The sequence below is a fragment of the Quercus robur genome, chromosome 6 (genome assembly GCF_932294415.1).
Source record: "Quercus robur chromosome 6, dhQueRobu3.1, whole genome shotgun sequence".
Taxonomy (NCBI): domain Eukaryota; kingdom Viridiplantae; phylum Streptophyta; class Magnoliopsida; order Fagales; family Fagaceae; genus Quercus; species Quercus robur.
In genome coordinates this window covers 40558487-40586436 of record NC_065539.1, presented here as the reverse complement: position 1 = coordinate 40586436, position 27950 = coordinate 40558487, and the positions used below count along the sequence as shown (strand labels likewise).

Below are 27950 nucleotides of genomic sequence, written 5' to 3'. Positions count from 1 at the left end.
CATGTTCCATGATCATTTAACAGCAACACAACTTAAGGCTCCTCTCTTCTCACAAAATAAATAAACAAAAACACTTTAGCCTCCTCCCAGACCAGTAATAGTTATTTTTTTATTTCATGTAATATATGAATGCTCTCTACAAAAAATGAATAAAGAGTAGAGCAATGACATTAAAAAATAAAAAACAAAAAAAGTATTCAGTGCTGAACACTGCAGGATCGGGGGAGCCGTTAGTACTTAGCAATCTTGCAAATCCTTAGGTGTTCCCAATTACATTCAAATACATACATGGTTACAATAAACACAAGTATTATCTTTTTCAAAGACAATGACATGACATTCAATGCAACGCTAAAGAATTTTATAACTCAACTAATTGACACCTCTTTGAAAAGACATCCAAAGTTCAAATCCACCATCTTTCATTGTAACTATTGAATTATCAAAAACTAAATTCCCACTTAAAATTGTACCTAAGTTTTACCCCTTCATTATATTTGAATTCTAGCCTTTCTAGGCACAAAATTTTCTGGCTTTTCCACAGCTGAAATTGGCCAGTTTAAAATCCTTCAATAAAATGATTACAAGAATTGCAGTCTATCACTACAGGGATCCTTTCTGGCAATAATTCTTGGGAGTCATTTGAGACTTACATTTGTCTCTGCTTTTTTTTTTTTTTAATTATTATTTTTCACCCTTGCTTCTTCCACAATTACCATAATAAATCACCATCGAGATACATGTTCCTCACCCCTAAGGCCATAACATTTAGTATTTTAGTTGGTTAAGCAATTTATTTACATGTTAATGAATAGTCTTGACTCTTGACTCTTGAGAAGCCAAGACAAATCTGAACAACAAAGACCAAGTCAAGTACTATTGAGTATGGACCAAGAAAGGCTCTCTTATTGATATTTTTCCCCTCACCCCCTTCAAAAAAATAAAACTCAGGTAAGGCTAAAAGGCAACCTTAAAAAATTATGATTAACCATCCCTTTATCTAGAAAGTTACTGTGAATGTAATTTGAAAATACACACAAATTAGCCAGATAGAGCTGAGAGCTAAAGCTGGTTATTAGCGAAACTATCGAAACTTTTACTAGCCACCTTGCACACCTGCCAGAAAGACTTGTAAAGCAACCAGCATTCTACCTTCCAAACTTTTCATCACATGTAAATCTATTCTTTATAAGCAAGGGCACGCATTGATGAGCCACAGATATGAATAATTTCAGACTTTAGAGTGCTTAAAACTTGATTCATTCTATTGCATTCATGATACCTCATAAGATTTGTCTATTTCCATCATCTAGGAAGATGAATGGATATCATAGAAAGCTTACAAATCCATTTTATTCAGGGCCTCCACTATGGGAAACAAAATGTCTTTTTAAATTTTAAACAAAACATTCTGTGCATTTAAAATGCAAAGTAAACATATGACAAGGAAGACTTCAATTAAAATGAAATTACTAAAAGCCAAATAAAATTAATGAAGTAAAACAGTTAAAATTATCACAATTACTGAGCAAACATATATCACACAATTTCACAAGAACAGCAGATGCAAGCACCAAACTAATCACTAATTTTAGACCATGGCACCATGCATCAGCAAGATGCAGACTCTCAGAAAAATTTCAGCACATTATATTTGTAGCTATGTCTGTAAATATCATAGTGAACATTTGTATGTGGGTATATAGTTTCCAATCCATGTCCAGTCTGTGTAAAATATAAATGGTGGAAAGTTTGACTCTTATACCGACCAAATATTGTGCATAGCACAGTTAAGGAGTATTTAAAGAGTCTAAATTCTCAAGCAAAGGAATTATTACATCGTAGTGCCCTATTCTGATCACTTCAAAGACAAATATCTATCATGGGCTAGTTTGCTAAGCCAATCACTATCAGAAGGAAATTTTAAAGTTTAAATAGCAAGAGAGAACCCAATAAGTAATAACACATTTGGCATAAAGAAACAAATTCCACACTGATAAATTATAATGCTAACCCATTAAAAATCGGGTAGTTTATAAGAACGACACAACATCACAACTACTAGATTAAGAACTTGTACCATGGAATGATGATTTTCTCCAATGAGAAAGAAAAAACTATGCGACAATTAATGTCAACCAACTCCAGTTCTGCAATTTATTTTTCTTCAGTTGGAAGAACTTCAACATAGAGAGCTGCGTACCAAATTGACATGACAAGATACACATTGAAAAAATATAAAACAAAAACAAAAATAGCAGCTGTTTTCCAAAAGAAATTCTTTTGTATTTATTATATAACAACAAACAAGCCTTAATCCCAAATTTAGTTTGGGTTAGCCACATGTATACTTTTCCTCCATTTTATTATATCCAAAGTCATATTTCTTGTTATCTCCTTAATTGATAAGTCTTTATGGTTAAGTAAAAAACAATGGTGAACCTATAACTTGATTAGAATATGAGAATTAAGATAAATTCAAAATACTGTCCCTTTTCGATACTGGAAGTAAGAGCTATCACCAAGCTCCATAGATGATCTAATATGATCAAGATTCAAGAACACATAAATCACAAGGATATTAACACATATAAGGCAAGAATTATTTAACAACCAAACTATCATGTATCTTGATAGCTCAAGCGCACCTATAACACACACATACAAGCATAGCATAAGAAATACCGAATGAAGAATTTATTGCTCGACGTATACACGCATAAAGTTTTACTAATAACACAATTTAATTATGTAAGGGCATGAAATCCGATCCATTCCATTTTGTTTCAATCCGAGCACAAATTAGAATAACGCAACTAAAAAAAGAAGCAAAGCTAAACTATAACTTGATTAGAAAATGGGAATTATGATAAATTCAAAACACGGTTCCTTTTCAATAGTAGAAGTCAGAGCTATCACCAAGCTCCCTAAACGAGCTTAATATGATCAAGAACGCATTTGTGTACAAAATTGCGCATAAATCACGAGTAACACATAAAAGGCAAACACTATTCCTTGATGCATACACTCATAAATCCAATCTAGTCCATTTTGTTTCAATTCTCCTACCACAGATTATAACGAAGCAATGAGAAAAGAGCCAATTATCATACACAAATTGTCAAGACTATAAAGCATAATCCCAATACTACAATGAAAATAAAATCACCAAAGCGTGTGTATTTTTCGAATTTCAATTCATTGTAAGCCTACAATAACCCAAAAAAAAATAAAAGCGCAAAAGGGTCAAAGATTCAAAGTCATACACCAGTGTAGGCTCCCCTTGGACTATCCGGGAGCAAAGAACCGTAAGGAGAGTCGCGCACGAGATCGTCGGTGCCCCTAAGTGCGGCGTGGAGAGAGACCAAGGCGGCGCCGATGAGGACCGAAACGACGACGTTGAGCCAGACCTGAGTGAAAAAGAGTGCGACGAGGGTTACGACAGCGAGAACCCCGACGACGAGCCGTTGGTCGAGGGAGAGGCCGAAGACGGTGAGGGGTTCGGTGCGAGAGAAGAAGAGGAAGAGCCAGGCGGCGAAGATGAGGAGGAAGACGATGAGGGAGAGAGGGTGGTAGAGGAGAGAGAGGAAGAGGACGAGGAGGATGACGAGGGCGTAGTTGGAGAAGAAGTGGGTTAGGTTTTGGGAGACTCGGCTGGTCGCGTCGGAGAGAGACGGCGGCAGGCTCAGGGAGGTTGGGTCCAGGAAGTCGCGCCATGGCCGGAGCGTCGCGGTCAGGGATTCGGCGGTTGTCGACATTGTTGAGGACAAAGCTGTAATTTTGGACAACCCCCCCAAAAAAAAATATATGAAGATGGTTTTGGTTTTGCTTGGCTCTTATTAGATACTTGTGTTGTGCGAAGACTCAAGTTTTGGGAGATGAAGAAGAAGATTCTTCCCGACTGTTGACCAGCTTTATATAGTAGTCATATTTCTTTGGTTTATCCCTTTAAAGTTTTAAAATTAAATTCGTACCCTCGATGTTACTTATGGTCTAGATTCATTCAAGTCATTTCGTTTATGCCTCGTCATGAAATATTTCATTGAGTAATTTTAATGAATCTTGATACAAGGCTTCCAAAGTTGGTGAGGGAGAGTCCTCTAACCAATACAAATTATATTATAAATTTTTAGCATGTTGAGCAAGAACATGCGCTGCCTTATTGTCTCCACTCCTAATCTTACTAGTTGTAACTTACTGTAAACTAGACATCAAATGACGAATATCATCAACCACATTGCCTAGGAATGAATAGTTAGCCACATCTGAAGAAATAGCTTGCACAACATTGGTATTATCTCCTTCTATCATTAATCTAGTGAAACCAGCATCCATAGCGAATTCAAGAGATCTTCTACATGCAAAGAGTTCAGCTTCCTCACTTGTATCCACCTTCGACCCAATAGCAGACATACCAGCCATAACTTCGCCCTTCTCATTTCGAATTATTGCTCCTAAACTTTAAAGGTGTAAATAAATGGCAATTTGATGAAAATAATATCTTATATAACTTTAATAGATTTTAAAACAATGTCGTTTTGAGCTTATTTAACACTTAACAAACATCTAATCATGGAGGGGCTTAAATCTAAATGAATGGTAGGGTATGAATCCAAATTTTGAATTTAAGGAGAAAAATCAAAATTATCTCAAAATTTAAGGGTGCAAATTGAAATTTAGTCTTATTATTATGAAACCAAGATGGGCAACAATTTGGGTCTAGTAATCATGTTGGGTCCAATCAACTATAGCCAATATCGACCATGAAATAAAAATGAGTTAAGTTTTGCTTGTTTCAATGTAAACCGTAATCTGTTTTCTGGAAAATATTTTTCGCATTTGGTTCATACGAAAAATTAGAATTTCTATTAAATTCATCATTTTAAAATAAACATAACCAATTCATAAACCTAAAAATTAAGTATTTTATAAAGTTAAAGTTGAATAACATGTCACATTATTTAAAAGGTAAAAAGGTTCTTTTATTTTGTCTTTATTTTCAATTTGGTTATTAATTTCACGACTTACATTTTTTTCAGTTACAAGAAAAAAAAAATGCTATTTTTAATATAGTCCATTAGTCATGTAAGTATTTTTCATAAATAAGATGACAAAAAGGACAAAAAAGAAGGTAAGTTTAAAAATCTAAGGACCAAAATGAAAGTTTTGAAAATAGAGTTAAAATATAATGACCAAAAATATTTTTTTCCTATTTGAAATTAATTGGCATTCTTTATTGATGGAATGGGATTTAACTAAAAGTACTTTTATTCCGAAATAAATGAAAAGAATTCTGCAATTGCACTTTGCACATAACTGGATATTTGAGAAATCCATATATATATATATATATATATATATATATATATATATATATATGTGGCCAAGGAATTTGTGTCCTGGCCCACTTTCCATTAGGACCCAGGGCCCGTGCTGAGAAGAGTAGTTGCCGAGAACAAGTAGTGAAAGACCAAATAGCCTAGAGATGCAACCGAGGATAACCCTGTCCTCGGCATCCCAAGGCTTAAAAAGGAAGAACGACATGTCATCAAAGGCAGCCTCCAAAAGCGCTCCTAGAAGAAAAGGCGAGTAGAATGAGACTCGTATGGGAGTATGGTGTGGGAGTGGTTCAAGGAGAAGACGTCACCTCCGCATTGAATGTGCCAACAAACATCCTAGCCACATTGATGGGAAAAGACTCCTGAATAGTGTGGTTTCGATTATTGCAACTAACAGAAAGTAGGGGGAGACGGTTGATGGGACAGGCACTCGAGTAGGTATCTGACTGATCGACAGATGGAATGTGAGGATCAATTGAGAAGGGCTATATAATGTAAGGATTCATGCACCAGAAAAGGTTGGAACCATGGTATCCAAATAGAGAGAGGAATAATAAGAACATCAAGCTTCATGGACAAGATCCATGGACAAACTTAGTTCACCTCTTTCAGCCCACGCTCTATAAATTTTATTGTTTGGACTTTTAACGTACGAACCCAAGACCAGTTTGGGATCGTTACAAATTGAGTCCTTACAATTGACGCCGTTTGTGGGAAAGGTTTATGCGTTAGCATAAGCGGTGGATTGAGCTCCTATCAAACAAGGGCTTGCGAAAGCCCCTCCATCACTTCCAGCAGCCCGTTGTTATTACCCTAATATAAAGTTCTATGAGGGGCTACGCTTCGAAGCGCCAGTGGCGCAGACAGTTCTAGGGGCTTCCAACGTCAGTTCAACGCCCACACCTTGGCCGAGGGGCTAATCCTCGAAACTCAAAGAAAATTCTAAGTTTTTGACAGAACCAAGGTATTGCATGGTCCTCGGACTCAAATCTATGGGTAAACCAACTACTTAAAGAAAATTCTAAGTTTTGGACAAAACTAAGGTATTGCATGGTCTTCGGACTCAAATCTATGAGGAAACCAACTACTTAAAGAAAATTTTAAGTTTTGGACAGAACCAAGATATTGCATGGTCCTCGGACTCAAACCTATGGGGAAACCAACTACTTAATTCTAAGTTTTAGACAGAACTAAGGTATTGCATGGTCCTTGGACTCAAACCTATGGGGAAACCAACTACTTAAAGAAAATTCTAAGTTTTGGACAGAACCAAGGTATTGCATGGTCCTCGAACTCAAACCTATGGGAAAACCAACTACTTAAAGAAAATTCTAAGTTTTGGATAAAACCAAGGTATTGCATGGTCCTCGGACTCAAACCTATGGGGAAACCAACTACTTAAAGAAAATTCTAAGTTTTTGACAGAACCAAGGTATTACATGGTCCTCAGACTCAAACCTATGGGGAAACCAACTACTTAAGGAAAATTCTAAGTTTTGGACAGAACCAAGGTATTGCATGGTCCTTGGACTCAAACCTATGGGGAAACCAACTACTTAAAGAAAATTCTAAGTTTTGGACAGAACCAAGGTATTGCATGGTCCTCAAACTCAAACCTATGAGAAAACCAACTACTTAAGGAAAATTCTAAGTTTTGGACAGAATCAAGGTATTGCATGGTTCTCGGACTCAAATCTATGAAGAAACCAACTACTTAAAGAAAATTATAAGTTTTGGACAGAACCAAAGTATTGCATGGTCCTCGGACTCAAACTTATGGGGAAACCAACTACTTAAGGAAAATTCTAAGTTTTGGACAGAACCAAGGTATTGCATGATTCTCAAACTCAAACTTATGGGGAAACCAACTACTTAAAAAAAATCTAAGTACCAAGCTCGGCCTAACAACACACTCGGCACCTCGGATGATACCTTTGGCTCCTCAGAAGTATGTTCAGGTACAAGTTCAACGCCCCATGGGCATGGGTAAGTTAGAATTCTGGGACATAATCCCAAATAAATCATATGCACAGCCATTCATACATGTTAAAATAACTAGTTCAAAAACCATGAGATTCGCAACAATAGTAAATATCGGTAAGGGCAACGAACATGTAATTTAAAGGAAAAAGGAAGAAAAGAATTTCATATAAGTGGTCAAAGAGTACAACTGCAAGCAAACTCTAAAGTCCTCAAAACAAAAGAGAAACTAGTTAACAGTTAAACTAGAAACAAATACAAAAGTTGGCCAGGGCTTCTACTTCTTCGATTTCGTTTTGGCCACATCTTGGGAAGGCCGAGCAGGACTAGCCTCGGGGCCCTGGGAGACATCCCCTTCTTGGGAAGGCTAAGCAGGATCAGTCTCGGTGCTCTTGGGGACAGTAGTAAAGGGAATGGCCTGTAGGGGCTGAACAAAGATGGTTGGCGCACCAGAGATCTGAGCACTGACCGCAGGCTCGGCAGCCTCTTTAGGCATCTCGGGATTTAGACCTCCAGGTGCTTCTGTCGCATCATGAGGCTCTCCTCTCTCAGTCGACTCGCTAGGAGTGACGATGATCTGAGCAGCTTCTGACTGAGCAGCCTCAGCCTCCTGTGGAACGCTCATAGTCTCGGAGCTGGCGGAGGCGGTCTCACGGATGGCTGAAGGATAAAATATGTTTTCCGCCTTCCACAAGTCGGACGAAGCTTCCACCCCAGCTCGTTTGAGGGCCTCGTCCCAAACCTGGGAGTAGTATAGCCTACATACTCCAGGGATTTGAGCTTTAAGGGAGGCCTGGGTTTCAGCCACCCTCGCCTTGTAACCCTTCTCCTCGGCCTTGTGCTTAGCAGTTTTGGCCTCAGTTCTGGCAAACTCAACCTTCTACTTGGCCCTCACGACTTCGTCCCTGGCAAATTCCGCCACGCCCTTAGCATTGTTTGCCTCGATCAGTTTCTTCTTTAAATCACTGATTTGCTCCTTAGCAATCTGCAATTACTCCTTGGCAGCGAGTAGGCATTTTGTTTGTTCCTCGGCTTATTTTTGGGCACTAGTTAAACCTACCACGACACTATCCCTAGTTCGGGCAGTCTCTTTTAAGTCCTCCCTGGCCTTCGCTAGGTCAGTCTCGAAAGTTTTGAGGGTCTGCACAGCATTTATACGTTTACTGCACTCAAGCTCGGTGGTCTTACTCTGCCCCTTAACTTCTTCCTCCATCCTATAGGTAGCCTGGATAGCCTGTCAATTGAAACAAACACATTATGAACGAGAATCTAGGAGCAAGAATCGACGGAGTTATAAATTTTAGGAGCCTTACCATACCCAGGTACCTCTTCGCGCTGAGGAAAACCTCATGCATCCTTATATTCTTCAACTCTTCCATATCAGTAGGAAGCAGCAAGGTCCTCCCTAACGCGTCGGCCACATAAGCGCCTTTGCCATCTCCAAGGTTCCTCATGGACGCGTTTTCCAACAATGGCTCCCTGTGGAGCATTGGGGCAGGAAGCCAAGCACTCGGCGTGGATTGGGCTTCGATCCCTTTTCCCCGGCTTTGGTGCCCGATCTTTAACTGTTTTTGAGCTCGTGGGGTTTCGTCCCTCTTCTGAGAGGATTGGGATTTTCTCCCATCCATGGGTTCCTTACCATTGGGACTCCTTTTTCTCTTTGAGTTAGTGGGCTTTGACCGAGGAGGCAGAGTTAATTGAGGAGGAGTAGGAAGTTTGGGGCGGGGAGATTATGACTGCGACTTAGTAGAGGAGGACCTAGTCTGGATGGACTGGGGCTGAGACGGGGGAGTTTGGGCACTGGATTGTGGTTTTTCCTGTGCACCCTTCCCCAGCTGACCCTCAATGAGGTCGAATAAGCTAGTCGGGGGCTTTCTCTTAAGACCCATCTCAGCTCGGGAGGATGTTCCCACTGACAACAATTCCACTTCGGACAAGTCAAGGTCACCCAGATCACTAGAAGGATCCTCGGATGGGTCAGCTTGGTCAAATGCCCCAAATCCCTCCTTGGACAGACCCAAATCAACTTCGTCCTCCGCTGCCTGATGAGACGAGGAAGAGTCCACCAATGGGATGCCCTCTGGGACAGGAGATCCTTCGGAGATCAAAAACCCATGCTCGACTACGGTGATTTTCGGAAGCCGAGGATTGTTAGCGTTGATCACGTGCTTTAGGTCGGCAAATGACTTCTAGATGGGGTCATACCCTAATATTTTGTGAGCGGCTCTGACTTGACCATCGTCGTCATTTACAAAAACCACCGCTTGAAGAACAGTCTCCAAATCAACCCGGTTAACCAGATGAAAATGTCGGTGAAAGGCGTTTGGATCTGCAAAAAGAGGCATGTACATGGTTAGTAACCGAACTACACCAAATTAAGTCGGTGCAAAGGAGTGGCACCCTTCTACTCTCTATACCCCACCTGGTTCTCCCTCTACCATTGGGCAAGGAAGGCCATCATGCCATTCCCCAGATACGATGAGAAAGCCCTTGTTCAACCCTTTGTTGGAGTCGAGGAGGCACTGGATTAGTCAAATCCTATCGTCTCTCATCTTCATGTAGTAGGATTTGCCCTTCAAATTTTGGAGATTGTAGCACCAATTTACGTCATAATGGGTTAGTCTTAGCCCTATTTTTTCGTTTAAGGCATCCATACAACCTAAAATCGTAAACATATTAGCAGCGCACTGGGTGGGAGCTAATCGGAAATGCCTAAGGTAACTCCTCATTACCGGCCCCATGGGGATTCTCATACCCCCCTCTACAAAGGCGAGAATGGTAATTACCACCTCGCCCGTCCTTCTCTGAAGATGCCACTCCCCCACCTTGCAGTGCCTCAAACTTACGTTGGGGGGAATCCTATAGTCGGTGATGAACTTTTCCATCGCCTTTTCGGTTTTAACCAATTTTTTCAATTTAACCATCTCTAAGAACTACTAAAAAAACTCAGAGGATGATGAGAGAAGGAGAGGAACAAGAGAAAAATAAACCCAGAAAAGAAAAAGCACGAGTTAGTGAAGGCAGAGAACTTATAGAAAAGAGGAAAGGTTCCTCGGATAGGTTTTTTGTGCTGGAGATAGACTTGAATTTGGATGAAAGTTTGGATGAACCCAGGATATATGCACTAGAACTCTTAAGTGCAAAAGTGAAGAGACAAATCAGTTCCAAAAATCATTTATACCTCTCATCGAAAGTAACTGCACGAATTTTTCCGCCCATAAAGGTAAGGAAATCTCCACCGTTAGATCACCATCGCGCCATTGAACGTGGGAAGCATAGAGCCGCCCGCATTTAATGAAGACACGTTTCACCTTCCAAGGCTCCAAGAACGTGTCTCAGGTAGACAAAGAGTCTCTGAAACCGATAGGTGACAAGGATTGACAAGCTTTGACAGAGGCCTGATGTTATCAAAACCCTCCTCTCCGTCCGAGAATTCGGACAGCAGGATTTTGAGGGGCTATTGTGAGGTCAGAGAATTTGTGTCCCATCCCACTTTCCATTAGGACCCAGGGCCCGTGCCGAGGAGAGTAGTTACCGAGGACAAGTAGTGAAAGACCAAATAGCCTAGAAATGCAACTGAGGATGACACTGTCCTCGGCATCCCAAGGCTTAAAAAGGAAGAACGACATGTCATCAAAGGCAGCCTCCAAAGCGCTCCCAGAAGAAAAGGCGAGTAGAATGGGACTCGCATAAGGGTATGGTGTGGGAGTGGTTTAAGAAGAAGACGTCACCTCCGCATTGAATGTGCCAACAAACATTCTAGTCACATTGATGGGAAAAGACTCTTGAACAGTGTGGTTTCGGTTATTGCAACTAACAGAAAGTAGGGGGAGGCGGCTGATGGGACAAGCACTCGAGTAGGTATCTGCCTGATCGACAGATGGAAGGTGAGGATCAACTAAGAAGGGCTATATAATGTAAGGATTCATGCGCTAGAAAAGGCTGGAACCATGGTATCCAAATAGAGAGAGGAATAATAAGAACATCAATCTTCATGGACAAGATCCATGGACAAGCTTAGTTCACCTCTGTGTGCCCGCCATGAACACCATGACTAACCACTATCCAGTGACCAAGGCCTAGCCTTTCAGCCCACGCTCTACAATTTTTATTGTTTGGGCCTTTAACGTATGAACCCAAGACCAGTTTGGGATCGTTATAAATTGAGTCCTTACAATATATATTTCTTTTTTTCTATTTTTGCTGGGTTTTTTGTTTTTTGCTTTCGTTTTTTGGCTAAGTTTCCGAGAATTTCATAGATGTATACTTAAGGATATCCGAAGAAAGTCCAATTCATCTATATATATATATGTGTGTGTGTGTGTGTGTGTGTGGGGCCAGAGAATTTGTGTCCCGGTCCACTTTCCATTAGGACCCAGGGCTTGTGCCGAGGAGAGTAGTTGCCGAAGACAAGTAGTGAAAGACCAAATAGCCTAGAGATGCAGCCGAAGATGACCCTGTCCTTGGCATCCCAAGGCTTAAAAGGGAAGAACGACATGTTATTAAAGGCAGCCTCCAAAGTGCTCCTAGAAGAAAAGGCGAGTAGAATGAGACTCGCATGGGGGTACGGTGTGGGAGTGGTTCAAGGAGAAGACGTCACCTCCGCATTGAATGCGCCAACAAACATCCTAGCCATATTGATGGGAAAAAACTCCTAAACAGTGTGATTTCGGTTATTGCAACTAACAGAAAGTAACTAACAGAAAGTAACTAACAGAAAGTAGGGGAAGGCGGCTGATGGGATAGGTACTCGAATAGTTGCCTGCCTGATCAATAGATGGAAGGTCAGGATCAACTGAGAAGGGATATATAATGTAAGGGCTAATGTGCCAAAGAAAGGAGGCTAGAACCATGGTATCCAAATAGAGAGAGGAATAATAAGAACATCAAGCTTCATGGACAAGATCCATGGACAAACTTAGTTCACCTCTGTGCGCTCGCCATGAACACCATGACTAACCACTGTTCAGTGACCAAGACCTAGCCTTTCAGCCCACGCTCTACAAATTTTATTGTTTGGGCCTTTAACGTACAAACCCAATACCAGTTTAGAATCGTTACAAATTGAGTCCTTACATATATATATATATATATATATATATATATATATATTTGAGAAACTATTACATATTTTAGAAATGAATGGTTTAAAAAAAAGTGTAAGCTAATACTATATATAATTTGAACTGTATAATTGTGAATATATATATATATATATATATATTGTATCTGTGCATATGCACATGACTACACACCATTTTACTTAAGTGTTAAGTAGCTGAGCTAAATCAATTGTGGAAAAAGTGCAAAACAATTACAAAGTTGTTTTAGTAGATACATCATTGTCTTGTGGCCCAAATTAAAAACTTCTACATCAAAGTACCAAAGCTTTGCATATGTTTTCAAGAGTGTTGTAATTTAACTGCCGTATTTTGATACTTCTAATAGAGATGCCACGATTTCCTGCCCCCATTTTATCTATTGAATTATTACGAGAAAAAAAAAAAAAAAAATCACATTCGTCCATGATCTCCACAAGTTACAATCCGGTCTTTTTATATTTGGGCCATAACAGAAGCTGAACTATCCAAAGTCCATAGAGTCTCAAGAAAAAAAAAAAACAGTCCATAAACGGATGAGAATCTGAGCTGGTTTTGTATTAGTGGGCCTAATGTAAGCCCAGCTTGTTTAATGTCGTTCAATTTACTATGCTTTTTATTTCCTACTAGGCATGAAACATTAGAGAAAATTTAATTAGATTTTAGTTGGATTCACAATTTTGCACCACGTGTCCTATTTAAGTTTTAATTTTTGTATCAAGTGAATTATTGAGTATAAAAATTAAAAAGTACAAATTCAATTAGATTCTAAATTAAATTTCAATTGGAGTCCAATTTTTCACCACGTGTCCATCAAAGTTTTAAATTTTTGTGGCAAGTGAATTATTGGGTGCGTAAACTTAAGAGTTTAAAACCAATTAAAGACTAAATTATATATATATATATATATATATATATATATATATATATATATATATATATATATATTTGAGAGACTATTACATATTTTAGAAATGAATGGTTTAAAAAAAAGTGTAAACTAATACTATGTATAATTTGAATTGTATAATTAGTAATATATGTATATATATTGTATCCGTGCATATGTACATGACTACACACCATTTTACTTAAGTGTTAAGGGGCTGAGCTAAATCAATTGTGGAAAAAGTGCAAAACAATTACAAAGTTTTAGTAGATACATCGTTGTCTTGTGGCCCAAATTAAAAACTTCTACATCAAAGTACCAAAGCCTCACATATGTTTTCAAGAATTTTGTAACTCAACTATCGAATTTTGATATTTCTAATAAAGGTGCCACGATTTAAGTTTCCCCTGCCCCCATTTTATCTATTGAATTATTACGAGGAAAAAAAAAAAATCACATTCGTCCATGATCTCCACAAATTACAATCCGGTCTTTTTATATTTGGGCCATAACAGAAGCTGAACTATACGAAGTCCATAGTTTCTCAAGAAAGCAAAAAAAAAAAAAAAAAAAAAAAGTCCATAAACGGATGAGAATCTGAGTTTTTTTACTAGTGGGCCTAATGTAAGCACAGCTCGTTTAACGTCGTTCAATTTGCTATGCTTTTTATTTCCAACTAGGTAGGGCAGCAAGTGCAAGACACGTGCTAGTCATGGGAAAAAAAAGTAGTGATTATGATTAATTTTAAATTTTATTTGTATCATAAAATAAAGATATAAATTATTTGATTTTTAAAATACATAGAGATTTACGTTAATAAAAAGAGACATTAATTTTAAGAATTTTGATAATTATGTTATAAAAAGTTAATCTCATTCGTATAAGACCGTTGTAAGGACTCAATTTGTAATGATCCCAAACTAGTCTTGGGTTTATACGTTAAGGGTCCAAATAATAAAATTTGTAGAGAGTGGGTTGAAAGGATAGGCCTTGGTCACCGGACCGTGGTTAATCGTGGTTTTCATAGTAATTTGCACAAAGATGAACCTGGCGTATCTAACAAGACTTTTTTCCAACATGACCTAAGTGACTCCGGTCCTTAGACCTCGTCCGAGGAGCTTCATGTTCTTATTATTCTCCTTTTTTAGGGCTCAATGGTTTGGGAGACCATCTGTCTGTCCCCCTCTCTTCTTGGCTGCTTCCCCCCTTCTTTCATACTAGCCTTTTCCCTATCTTATGCGTCCACGTGTAGGTTTCTCTTTTTAGGGCTGGTACTTGTCTTTTCAGCCCATACCCAAAGTGGTTGGGGGTGGTTGTAAAAAATGAAGAGCATGGTGAAGAGCATGGACCTATCAGGCGCAGAGTACTTAATTGTAGTATTGACAGCCTTTTACTTGGGCCGCTCCTACACTGTGCTCGTCCTTTCTTTTAGGAGCGCTCAGGGATGCCGAAGACAAAATCGTCCTCGGCTATATCCCTAGGCCATTTGAACTTTCATTGTAGCTCCTCGGCAATGCCTCTCCTTGGCTCGGGCCTTGGGCCCTAATGTAAAGTGGGCCGGAGTCATAAATTCTCTGGCCCCACAATCGTGATGGATCCCAGTCCAATATTTTATCATTTTATTTTGACCTATAACTTACACTTCAGTAGTTGTGAATATATTGTAATAACAATAATATGTCACGACATTTTTAGTTGTGCTAGATCTCGGTATGATATTTTATTTTGACCCATAAGGAATTGACACATGCATCACAATATTTTTACAATATCTCTATGTATACATTGTACTTAATTACAATGTAAACTTATATTGTAGACACAAAAAAAATTGGCAAATTTTGTACACATTTACAAAATTTGTACAATATTTACCATTTTTTGTGCAAATATGTATAATATTAACCACTTTTGTGTACTTACAATATAAAGTTGCATTGCAAGTACAAAGAAAACATATAAAGATTTTTAAAAAAAAAAAAAAAAAAAAAAAAAACAAAACAAAACAAAGCTTAAACCAACTGGCATACTTGAAGGAAAAAAAAAAAAGTGCATGTCACTAATTGAATAAACCAAAAAAACACTATTCATGAATTGTAGTAACTGTAGCAATGGTAGCTACAGTGCCGCTTGGTACTGTAGCTACTGTTCAAAACTTAAAAAAAAAAAAAAAAAAAGACAAAGTGGCTCAACAAAATGGCACTATAGATGTACCGTGCAAAAATACTGTATGCGCATTCACATTTTACATCTCAATAATTATGAAAATATTGTGAAATTTGTTGTGTTAGTATAACAATATATATAAAAGAAAAAAAAAGTACAAAGGGAAGACTGAAAAAAAAAAAAAGAAAAAAAAAAAAAGTGCCTCACCAAAATGGCATTGTAGATAAACATTGCCAAAACACTGAATGAACAGTACCAAAGCATTGTAGCGGCATAGCAACTTTTATATATAAGATACATCACCCCACCCAAAAAGAAAAAATTTCCTACAAAGGACTTTTATTAGCACAGTAGATTTTATTTCTGTTTTTCCTAGCAAATGATTTGTAAAACTTTTTCCCCCTGGCTAACTGATTTGTGACATAGATGTAAGCTGTAGCGCAATCTGTTTTCCTTTCTTCCAAATCAGTACGCTTCATTCTTCCCTCATCAATGCCTTGTGCCAAATCTAGGACAAGTAAGAGACACTCGTGCCCAAAACTTTAACAATGAGGTGGAGAGACGGAAGTGAAACTTCTTACTCAAGTGTTAACTTAATACATGTTTTTCACTAAAAATAAAAAATTAAAAAACTTAATATATGTGCATACAGCGACATGTCAAACGCGCAGTTTTAGAACTTTTTTCTATGATGGTTGTCAAGGAAATTAAACTATAAAAAATCTAATAAAAGAAAACTTATATATATATATATATATATTTATATATTGACATCATACACACAAAAAATAGAAGCAAATACATGAAGTTTTTTCAAATTCCTATTAATAATATAATAAAAAAGCAAAAAGAGAATAATGAGAGATGAAGTGAAAACTGAGAAGTTTGTTTTTCTAGACAATATTCAAAATTACTTTACTCTCCTACAAAGAAGAAGGGTAATAAAGTTGCTCACAGTTTGGCAAGATTAGTTGCCAATATTGTTGACTGTGTGGTGTGGATGGAGGATGTTTTACCATGCATTTATCTTGTAATTTAGGCTGATATAGATGTTACACATCAATAAAGCTTCGATGTCATTTCCCTAAAAAAAAAAAAAAAAAACGTGAAAATTGAAAATGCTAAAAAGAGTGATAAAGTGAGAAAGAGTTTGAAATGGCGATAGAGAGAAGAAAAAGAAAGTTATATATATATATATATATAAAGAGAGAGAGAGAGAGAGAGAGAGAGAGAGAGAGAGAGAGAGAGAGAGAGAGAGAGAGAGAGAGAGATGATACCCATTGTAGCTACGAGCCAAGTTGCCAAGGAAAGCAAAGTTGCCAACACCGCAAAGGAGAACTCATAGCCACAACATCTCTCTTAGTACCATTTCTAGGAAAAATAAAGTTAGAGATTCTTTTTATGGAATTGATTGAATGAGTTACAAATATGAATGTTTATGGGGTTTTTATTTTTTATTTTTGAATGAGATTTTTGTTGAATATTTTGTTCATTTGTTGTCGTTTTGAACTATTTATGCTATATTATTTCAGTTTTTTGTTGTTGTTGTTGTTGTTGTTATTTTGGTTATTTTATTTAATGGGTTAAGTATTATGGTTTGGGAGCCAAAATTATTTTCGTTGAACCCAAATTCTTGGGAATTATTGTGATTCTCAAGAATTTGGAATTAGTTAAAATTTTCCAAATTGGAGACAACCCTTAGGCAGGCTGCATTCAAATGAGTGTTCTTCGAATTGGCATTCGATGAATTCTAGTTTGGTAGTCTTTAATTAGAATCTAAGTAGGGAATGAGACTATTTGGTAGGAGGATTCTTGTTTTTGTTTTCAAAAAATTGAAACTACTTTTTAGATAACAATTTTACATTATATATGTTTGACTTCTATTTTTTAGAACAATTTTAAAAGTACTAAAAAAAAAAATGAAGATATTTGGTAAAAAAATTTTACGTTCGAGAAAAAGGTATTTTTGTGACAAAAAAGTAACCAAAAGATTATACAAAAACACTATACCAATATCACACCATCGTACATTCTCAAAAAAAAAATATCACACCATCGTATCTCTCTCTTGTGCTTACCACAATTGACAGCATTGGTCTGATCTTGCGAAAACCGAAATTCCTATCAACATCACCATCAGAATCACCATAGCACTGTCACCACTTCCACCCTCGCATTTAAGGTTCCATCGTAGAAAATGTGATTGTCTTGACCCGTTTGGCTACTGAGAAAACTGTAAGCCCCATTCATTCTTTCTCCCTCCTTCAATGATCTTCGTTGTCTTTAATATATTCTACGAATTTGAGTAGCTTGTTGTTTTGATTGAATCATCTAATACCCTTCAAACGATGAAAGCTTTGCTTGACCGGTTTGAGAGCCAGAGAGATGTCTCAGCTATGTTTTATCCACTTATTAAGCTATAATTGATAATTGCCACTTCAGTAAAGAGGCTTGTTTTTCCTTCTATGTTGCTACCAAAGTGCAAGTGTGCAACTAAATCATACAATGTTTAATTTTTAACAAAAGGGTATGATTTTGTGTCAAGGAGCAGGATAGTGAGTCTTGTGTATCTAAGCCCAGCAGATCAATGATCATTCTTTTAGTAATTAGTAAGCATCAAACAAATAAACTCGAAGACTATCCAAACCCACAAAATTACGACTAAAGTGCAAGAGAGTGACCTAGCTTTGCTAATTCAAACCGAAAGAAATTTCATGGAATTGTGACTTAGAAAATTTCAAGAAGCCAAAGCTAGGGTTTTGATTACATTTATTTAAAATAAATTAAAAAAAAAAACCTAACGGTTAAATTAGTTAAAAAAGAAAAGATGAAATTGGCATACATTGGGGGAAAAAGAGGGACATTAAGCGAAAGCTGAAGGCAACTGGCGTTTCACGGAGGCTTGCAGAGGCTGAGAATACCACATCTTCATGTTATGCTCACCTTCCTTTTTATTACTTTTTTTGACAAAGTGCTCACCTTCCTAATGATATTGTGCTTAAATATAAGACTTTATATCCACAATATTTTCAAATAATTCCATAGATGGGAGATTTTAGATAGAGCAAAAATTTCAAACAATAATAGCCCTTTTAGATAATAGCCAAATTGAAAATTCAAACAATAACCCCTTTCAAATAGTACCTAGTATTAAAGTGGGAGAGGGGAAGAAATTTCAATCAGCAACAATAGCCCCTTTCAGATAATACCCAAGTGCGGGAAGATCTCATTGTAGACACCGTATTTTGTACTCCTTATGACTTGGGCTCTCGTTCCCCAATGATGCCTAAACTCTAAGGCCTAAGGCCAATTTAAAGCCCAATCATATATCAAATTGACTCGAGGAGTGATAAAATGAAAAATATAACATTTTTAAGTGAGCAAAAATCTATTTTTGAAATTAAATGACCAAAGAGGCCCTCGACCCGCGTATGTGGGCAGCAGCCTGCGTACATAGGCTAAAGCATGCGTACACAGGTACACTCTTGTGTACGCAGCTAGGGTTTTAGAGACATAAAAAAGGCAATTTTTCTGCAATAATGGCTAAGGTTTGAAACGAATCCTACATCGTCTGAGAGCCGTTCCAAACCCCATTATTTTCACTATAAAAAGCCTTACATGGTATATTTTCAAAACATACAGAAAACCCATGAGAAAAATACAAGATTCACTAGAAAATAGTGAATCAAAAGAGAGTTTTTTATAAAACACCCTTAAGTCAATTTTATTTGATTGAGACATTTTCTGGCCATAATCCTTTTAGTTTAACGTTGCTAATCACTTTGTTATTGGTTTGTGAATAGACTTGACTGAGAGAAATGGTCAAAAATCAAGCTTGAAGAACTTTTTTGAAGTACTAGTCTAAACTTTTCTTCTTTCCTTTCTTTCATTTTCTGCCTTTAAATCTTTTTGTTTGCTTTATTTGTTGGTTATAATATGTTTTAGTATGCATTTCTAGATTAGGTTTACGTTTTTTGTATGTTTAAAATGCATGTTAGGTTGTTAGAATTTCTGTTTTGAGGTTCTACCCTGTTTTTGTGTTTTTAGGTTTCCTGGGCAAGAGGCTATGTACGCAAGCTTGTTCTTGCGTGCACAAGCCGCTGCCTAGGAATCCTAATTCTCGTTTTTGTTGGTTTTGCTTCTGCTTTCACATGTTTGTTTTATTTAGTTTCTTTTCCATGTTTTTATGCTTCCAAAGTCTTTGTTTCACATGTTTGTTTGTTTGTTTGTTATCACATGTTAGAATTAGGGTTTAACTTGTGTTTGCTTTGTTTCAATGCCATGATCATGCATTCATATGCTCATGTATAATACCACAGGTGCTGAATTAATGCAAGGTAATTAAAAGGTAAATCATGCATTGGAAATGTTCATGCACTTGTGATATGATCTTGTTTCGATGTTAGATGTTATGATGAGATGTAAGGGTATCCTATGATGTAATATGGTGAATCATGTTTAGATGTATGACACTAAGGTTTATGTCAATGCTTTGAGGCCATGTTAGATGAATGCTAGGGTTGTATATGTGTGGTTTGGCTCTTTTTGCTTTATGGGTGGATATGTTTGTGTTTTGGGATGAATAATGCCATGTTGTATGCTTAGATGTATGCTAGTGTGTGTGTGAGTTAGAATACAAGTGTTGAACATGATTTTGTTGAGGTTAAGACGTAAGACACAATGATGGGAAGCCAACCTTAGGATTGGATGGTTTTGGGTGCCAAACACCTTCCCAAGAACGGACCTAAACTCCGAACCCATATCTCTAGTAGTAAGATCAATGGTCCTTCCTCAAGAGGACACTATATATATGGTTCCTAAACCATTGTAAAAACTAGGTGGCGACTCCCCCCTGTGTCCACACTCATGAACTTCTTTTTGATAACAATAATGTCCATAACTAAAATGTCAACCAAAATAACTCTATCACATCAAGTATTAATGTAACAAAAATAACTATCATTGCAACACTACAAAAAGACCGGTCTAAAGCTGCGTTTGAAAAACGCAGCTTAAGACCCCAAAAACGCGGCTATAGGCTTTGAGCCGCGTTTCCTATGGCCGCGTTTATAACGTGGCCTAAAGACCGCAGCTCAAAGACTATAGCCGTGTTTTTCAAAAACGCGGCTAAAGGTCTGACCTATAGCCGCGTTTTCTAACCACGGCTATAGGATTCGGCCTATAGCCGCGTTTTTGGAAACGCGGCTATAGACCAGCTTTAAGCCGCGTCAGAAAACGCGGCTATAGGTTTTTTTTAAAGAAAAAAAAAAATTCTGGGTTTTTTTTTCCCCAGAAAATTCAAAATTAAACACAAATACAAAAAATTCAAAAACAAATACAAATCCAGAAAATTCAAAAATAATACAACATACTCCCAATACAAACACACCCAGAAAATTTTAAATTAAACACAATATACACACAATACAAACACATGCACCCAAAAAATTAAAAATCAAACATAAACCCAGAAAATTCAAAATCAAACACAAAGCCGGAAAATTAAAAGCAAACACAACATACTCACAATACAAACACAACATTCTCACAATACAAACACAATGAAAAAAATTCAAAATCAAACAAAACGTGTTCCAAAATATAACACAAACCCATGAATCTCCTCTCATTCAACAAAACCAACCAAATCTAACACTAATTCCATTCAATAAAACAAAAGCACAAGCTCAGAATCAAAAAAGAACACAAACCTGTGAAGAAGGAAGAAAGAAAAAGGAACAAAAAAAAAAAAAAAAAAAAACGCAGTACCCAGATGTGAAGGAAGAAAGAAAAAGGAAAAAAAAAAAAAAAAGAAGAAGAAGAAGACTTACCCAGATGTGAAGAAGGAAGAAAGAAAAAGAAAAAAAAAAAGAAGAAAGAAGGAACCATCTGAAAAATGAAGAAAGAAAGGGAAAAGGAAGAAAAGAGAGCAAGTGGGGGTAGGTGGGAAAGTGGGGTGCAGGTGTGAAAGGTAGTGTACGTGGGAAGTTTCAGGAAATTTTTTTTTTATTTTTTTAAGCGCTACCTATAGCCGCGTTTTTAAAAAGAAAAAACACAGCTACAGGTTACCTAAAAATGCGGCTATAGGATGGTGCTTAAGTGTGATTTTTACAGGACCTATAGCCACGTTTTCTAAAAACGCGGCTATTGGTAACCTGTAGCTGTGTTTTCTCTAAGTAAAAACGCGGCTAAAGGTGACCCGTAGCCGCGTTTTTAAATCACAAAAACACAGCTACAGGTTACCTATAGCTGCGTTTTTTGAAAAATGCGGCTATAAGTCCACCTTAAAAAATTATTTGGTTGGACCTATAGCCGCGTTTTAAAAAACGCAGCTACAACTTATCTTTAGCTGTGTTTTAAGTTAGCTATAGTGGCGTTTTTAGAAAACGCGGCTATAGCATGTGGCTTTAGCCGCGTTTCAGAGAAACGCGGCTATAGATCCCTTATAGCTGCGTTTTTTGTAAACGCGGCTAAAAAAAACGCGGCTATAGCCCGCGTTTTTTGTAGTGCAATAGTAACTTAAAAGTGGTAAAATATTGTATCAACAATAATAGTCGTTCCAAAAACTAGTGACAGGAAGCCTATTACAATCTCTATTGATGATGGGATTTGACCTAATGCAAGATTTTCAAATTTGGTAGAGCTGCAGCTTGTTTTTAAAGATGGGAGTACCACTGCTGGCAATTCTTGCCAAGTGAGTGATGGTGCTGGGTCTGTTCTCCTTATGAAGAGAAGCATTGCAGTGCAAAAGGGACTTCCCATTCTTGGAGTATTTAGGACTTTTACTACCGTTGTTGTTGATCCTACAATCAAGGGTGTTGGTCTAGCTGCTGCAATTCCAGCTATTGTCAAGGCTGTCAGTTTAGAGCTTGGTGATATTGACCTTTTTGAGATTAATGAGGCATTTGCGTCCTAATTTGTAGCTTGTCCTAACAAGCTGGAACTTGATCTAGAAAAAGTCAATGCGAATGGAGGTGTTACAGGTGTTCGCTGTGTTGCTACTCAAGTACATGAGATGAAGCATTGTGGAAAAGACTGTTGCTTTGGAGTTATATCAATGTGCATAGGCTCTGGAATGGGGGCAGTTGCTGTTTTTGAAAGGGGGATGCTGTTGATGATCTCTGCGACCCCGGGTAGTTCAAAGCAAGTCTTTTATCTAAGGATGCAAGCATTGTAATAATTTGACATTATGTTTTTTTAAAAATCTACAAAGATTAAAGGATTGAAGTGGTTAGTTAACAAAAAAATAACAATAATAGTCATAATAACTTATAGTTTTTTATTGCAATAGAAGCCTTAATATCTTGCTTGCTGTATTAGGAAATTTTCTTACAATAACCTAAAAGGAAAAAATTGTAGTAATAAATGAATTACAGTTATTTTTTATAATATATTATAACAATATTTTTTTTTTTTGAAATAACAGTCTATTGCAGCGACCATATTATTACAAAAACCTTATAGGAATTATTTTTAAATCTATTATAATGACAAATATGAAGTAATAAATAATTACAATGAAAATATTGTTGCAATAACTTATCCCAATTTTTTTGTCAATTATTTGCAATTTGTTGCAATAAGAGCCATGAAACAATAATTTATTGTCATTAGATTAAAATAGATTGCAGCATAATCAGGGACGGACCTAGAATTTCAAGTTAGGGGCGGTGGAGATAAGCAAGAAAAAAAAAAACTTCAAATAAGCATTCATATAGTATTAACAAACTATCAACTAAGACAAATGCACAAAATCATTGTTTTTTAATATATTAAGATGCAATCATCTATCAACAAAAACAAAAGACACAAAACACTATTGTTTCTTAATACATTATCTATGAGTTAACAATAGGCACAAGTGACAATTTACACAAAACACTATTGTTTCTTAATACATCATCTATGAGTTAATAAAAGACATAAATTACTAGTTATTGCATTATGAGTTAACAATAGGAGCAAGTGACAATTTTATTTTCTTAAATTTGTGAGACATTTTATTATATTATATTATTTGCCTTTATCTCTTTTTCATTGTCTTTGTTTCCATATTTATGTTACTCACCCAGTCCTACTACCGATACTATAAATTTATTATGCACTACCAGCAAACACTTTTCCTAACTTTACCATTTTTATTCCTTGAAAGTTGAATCACTGTTCCTCTTTCTGTCACATATCCCTATTATTGCCCAACTACCAAACAACAAATAGTCAAATCAGGGTAGGACCCAGGATTTTCAGATCTAGCAGAGATGCAGCTTGTTTTTAAAGATGGGAGTACCAATGCTGGCAATTCTTGCCAAGTGAGTGACGGTGCTGGGTCTGTTCTCCTCATGAAGTTGCATTGCAGTGCAAAAGGGACTTCCCATCCTTGGTGTATTTAGGACTTTTACTACCATTGGTGTTGATCCTGCAATCATGGGTGTCGGCCCAGCCGCTGCAATTCTAACAGACCCAGGATTTTAAGTTAGCGGGGGCTGGAGTTAAAAAAAAAAAAAAAAACTCCAAATAGGCATCCATATAGTATTAAAAAGTTATAAATACTCAAAATTATTATTTCTAAATACATTAAGATGTAATCATTTACCAACAAAGACAAAAACAAAAGCAAAATAATGTTTTCTTTAATACTAGGCTAGCTAGGATTTTAATTTTTTTTTTTTTTTTTAAAGTTAGAGCATTTACAGTGGTGGTGTTAAAATTTTTAGCTTTTAGTACCTCAAAAAGCTACTTTATCTATTTTACCACCCACTTTACAATATACTCAATATCAAATGTTCTATTTTTTTTATCACTTCTTTTAAAATAATATAAACAATTCATTAAAATAATAAAGGAAGCGAGAGAATTTGAGTTTTTTAATTGAAGGAAGAAATAGAATCTTAATAAAATATTGTACTTTATGAGACAGAGAGTCACAAACCATTGCTTTGCCTTGGTTCTCTTTAATTGTTTCTATTGCTTTCACTTCTCTATTTGTTTCTCTTCCTAGTTCAATAGTTTGGAATTTACGCTCTTTAATGCTAGCTGAGTTCCTACACGATCTGTAGGGAAACTTAAGTTTTCTCCAATATTTCAATAATTTTAGCCAAGAATCTTGTAGTTTAACTTGTAGGCACATTTCCAACAGAGATATCCAAGGTTTAAATCTCCCACCCCAACAATCGATGTACAAAAAATTTATTTCAATAATTTTTCCTGGAAAAAAATTTGTAATATTTAGTTATTTTATATACAAAATAGAAAGATTGCAAGAATATTGTTGTGATTTGATTACACTATATGTGTGTGTGTGTGTTTACAAATTGAAAATTGCATGATATAGTGGCTAATATAGACAAGCATGTTTCATGCCTACTAAAAAAAAAAAAAAAATGCAAATATCCTTTAATTATTATTAATTTTTTACATTCTTGATTGTGTGTAACTAAAATTTTTTTTCCCTTTTTGTTGGACATTGTTTCAATTGTTGCAAAAACAACTTAATTTGAGCAAGAACACCATATTTCAAACCAATTGTTTCTCACATATAATAAAAATTCAATTGTTTCTCTTTTAAATCTTAGAAAAATGACATTAAAGTTTCATTATGCTTAAAATAATTACTATAACAAAAAAAAACATATTTATTCTATAAGTAATCTTTCTAATCACATATAATAAAAACTAAAATGTTAGTTCTCTCTCTCCCCCCACCCCCCCCCCCCACATATGTGTGTGTGTGTGTATTACATGTCACTAAAATGAGTTAGGAAATTATGGTCTTCTCAATAGGTGTTTGACACCACACTAAGATTCCTGAGGATAAACATCTTCACAATTTAAACCAATAGATAATAGTAGTAATACTATGGTTTGGGGGTATTTTTATCATTTAGTGATTTTAGGGTTTTTTTTTTTGTTCATTTTAATAATTCCTAATGTATTTTGTAAATCTGGAGGCCTAGGGGTATATTGTTCGTTTTGAAAATTTAAAAAATATTTCTATAGTTATGGACATTTTGGAGATATTTTGGTCATTTTCTATTTCTAGGGGTATTTGTGTCATTTTGAGTATTTTAGGGGTATTTTGGTCATTAAGGTATTAGTTTTCTACATTGAAGTAAAAAAAAAAAAAAAAAAAAACAGCAACAAAATGGACTAAACTTTGTAGTTTTGTATTTAGAAAACACTTGTAGAAGCACAAAAAATAAAGTATATTGTAGCAGTTGGGAAACCGCAACAAAAAAAAAAAAAAAAAATTTGTATTTTGAAAACAACTATAGAAGCACAAAAAATAAAATATATTGTAGCAGCTAGAAAACCGCTACAAAAAAAAAAAGAGTATATTGTAGCGGTTACAAAAAAGAAAACCATTGTTAAAAAGAGATTTATAGTAGCATTTGAAAATCCGCTACAATAAACCCGCTCTAGTAGCATTTTTTGTAAGCGCCACAAAAAAGACGACTATTATAACTCATTTTTTTTTTGCAGTGTCATATATTCAATTCACAATTACCATCACTCATCTGTAAAAACATAAACATCACAAGTACAAATTCTGAGATTCACTAACATGATATTAGGTTTTGAAGGAGAGATTAAATACTTGAGTGTGAATTGTGAATTGTGAAGCTGGAGCAATGAAGCTGGGTTGGGCAAATTGAGCAACCGGTGGCAAGATGGGTCTCACGTCGCAGCATTGGTGTGGCCATTTGGTTCTGTGTCAGGGCAGCGAGATGGGTCTCGTGTGTCGGCATGGGCGTGAGTGGCCTCTCGATCTCTCTCGCCTCTCAGTTTCTCTGTCTTGACTACTCTCTAGTCTCTAGGTCTCTTTATTTTTATTTTTATTTTTCCATTCATTTTTTCGTTTCTTTTTTTAATAAACTTTGGATTTATATTTGTTTTTTTTTTAAGATTTGCTTGGGCTAGGTTAATGGTTCATGATTTTGAAAGGGGCCTAAGCTACAAAGTAATGGGGGCCCAAGTATATATATATATATATATATTTTTTTTACTAAAAATTTACCTACTAATTTTTTTTTGGGCCAAGAGGGCCCGTGCCCCCACTTGGGTCCATCCCTGGGCATAATTGACAAAAATAATTGCAAAAAATAAGGCCAAATTGTGATCTTTGGCAATTATTTTGTAATCTATCAAACCTCTTTGTTTCAGCTCAATAACTTAGACATTACTATCTGTTTTTCCTCTGTTCCATTCTTGCTATAAGTTTTCATTCCCCTACTCTTATCTATCATTCCTCAAACTTCTCAAAACTTTAAGGTACAAATCCAATTTTTAAATGGGCTTGTTTGATTTTTTTTTTAATTGTCATATAGTATTTTGTTCTTTCTATATGTATTGAAAAATTTATAACAACAATGCTAAGACCACAAAAAAAAAAAAAAAAAAACACACACACACACACAACTTTTATCACAACTTACCATGTGACGAATTTTGATCAGTGGTAAAGGTGTAGACCCACCACTCACAACTTACCACTTGATAAATTATGGCAAAATTTGTATAATTTGTTTTGGTCCTAACTTTTTTCTTTTTAAAATGACTAAACAAAATTTGGTGGTGTCAGCTTGTACATCACATAAGAGCACTAACATTAACTGTGCTATCCCAAATGCCATTTTGGCACACCAAAACTTAATTTATCTATTTTACCCCATCATTTAATTTTCCTTTCATAAAATGTTCTATTTTAACATTACAACACATTAAAATAATATAAATAACCAATAAAAAATTATTTAATTTCTCTTAACCCAAAACCTCTCTCTCTCTCTCTCTAAACTGACCACCACCAGAAACGAAAGACCAAAACACCATCACCTCAAACCTAGGGGTAGCAAAATCTAACACGACCCTCGAACCCGACACGACTAACCCGTTTATAAACAGGTTATGGGTTGAGGCTAAACGGGTTCGAGTCATATTCGAGTTAACAAGGTTAACTCGTTTAATAAGTAGGTCGTGTTTGTGTTCAACATGCGAACCTGTTTGACCCGTTTAACTTATAAAATTATTAGTTATTTTGATATTATTGCTTAATTAATGGTTATTTTTATATGTTTATTACTATATTTATAGTTGTAGTTGTATTTTAATTTTAGATATATGGGAATTGATAAAAATTTTATAGGTTTGGTATGACCTATTAATCAAATAGGTTATTAAATGGGTCATTTGTATTGACCTTTACATGACTTGTTAATTAAATGAGTTAAATGTGTCGGGTTGGGTCGACCTGTTTAATAAATAGGTCGTGTTCGGATTAAGGATTCCTGACACGTTTACTATATAGGTCAGGTTCAGGTTAACCTATATAGTTGAATACTAATGGCTTGACACAAAACGAACCCGACCCACAAACATGAATTGCCACCCTTACTCAAACCCACAACCAAAAAAAAAAAAAAGAAATCACACACATCCACCAAAACAAATCACAATCACATTATTTATGTTTGAAACTCA

At 36.1% G+C, this 27950-nt stretch overlaps 1 protein-coding gene and 1 pseudogene across 1 annotated transcript; one reads left to right on the top strand and one right to left on the bottom strand.

Moving 5' to 3' along the window:
- Positions 1-3089: 3089 nt before the first annotated feature.
- LOC126688747 (PRA1 family protein D-like) lies at positions 3090-3896 on the bottom strand. The gene has a single exon (XM_050383554.1). It carries the CDS (start codon positions 3756-3758, stop codon positions 3261-3263), a length of 498 nt encoding a protein of 165 aa, XP_050239511.1. The 5' UTR covers positions 3759-3896; the 3' UTR covers positions 3090-3260.
- A 6131-nt stretch (positions 3897-10027) lies between these two features.
- LOC126690189 (3-ketoacyl-CoA thiolase 1, peroxisomal-like) lies at positions 10028-22658 on the top strand (annotated as a pseudogene).
- Positions 22659-27950: the final 5292 nt, after the last annotated feature.

Bases quoted from the DNA above. Each gene is read 5' to 3' on its own strand.
- LOC126688747 (XM_050383554.1), bottom strand. From the start codon at position 3,758: ATGTCGACAACCGCCGAATCCCTGACCGCGACGCTCCGGCCATGGCGC.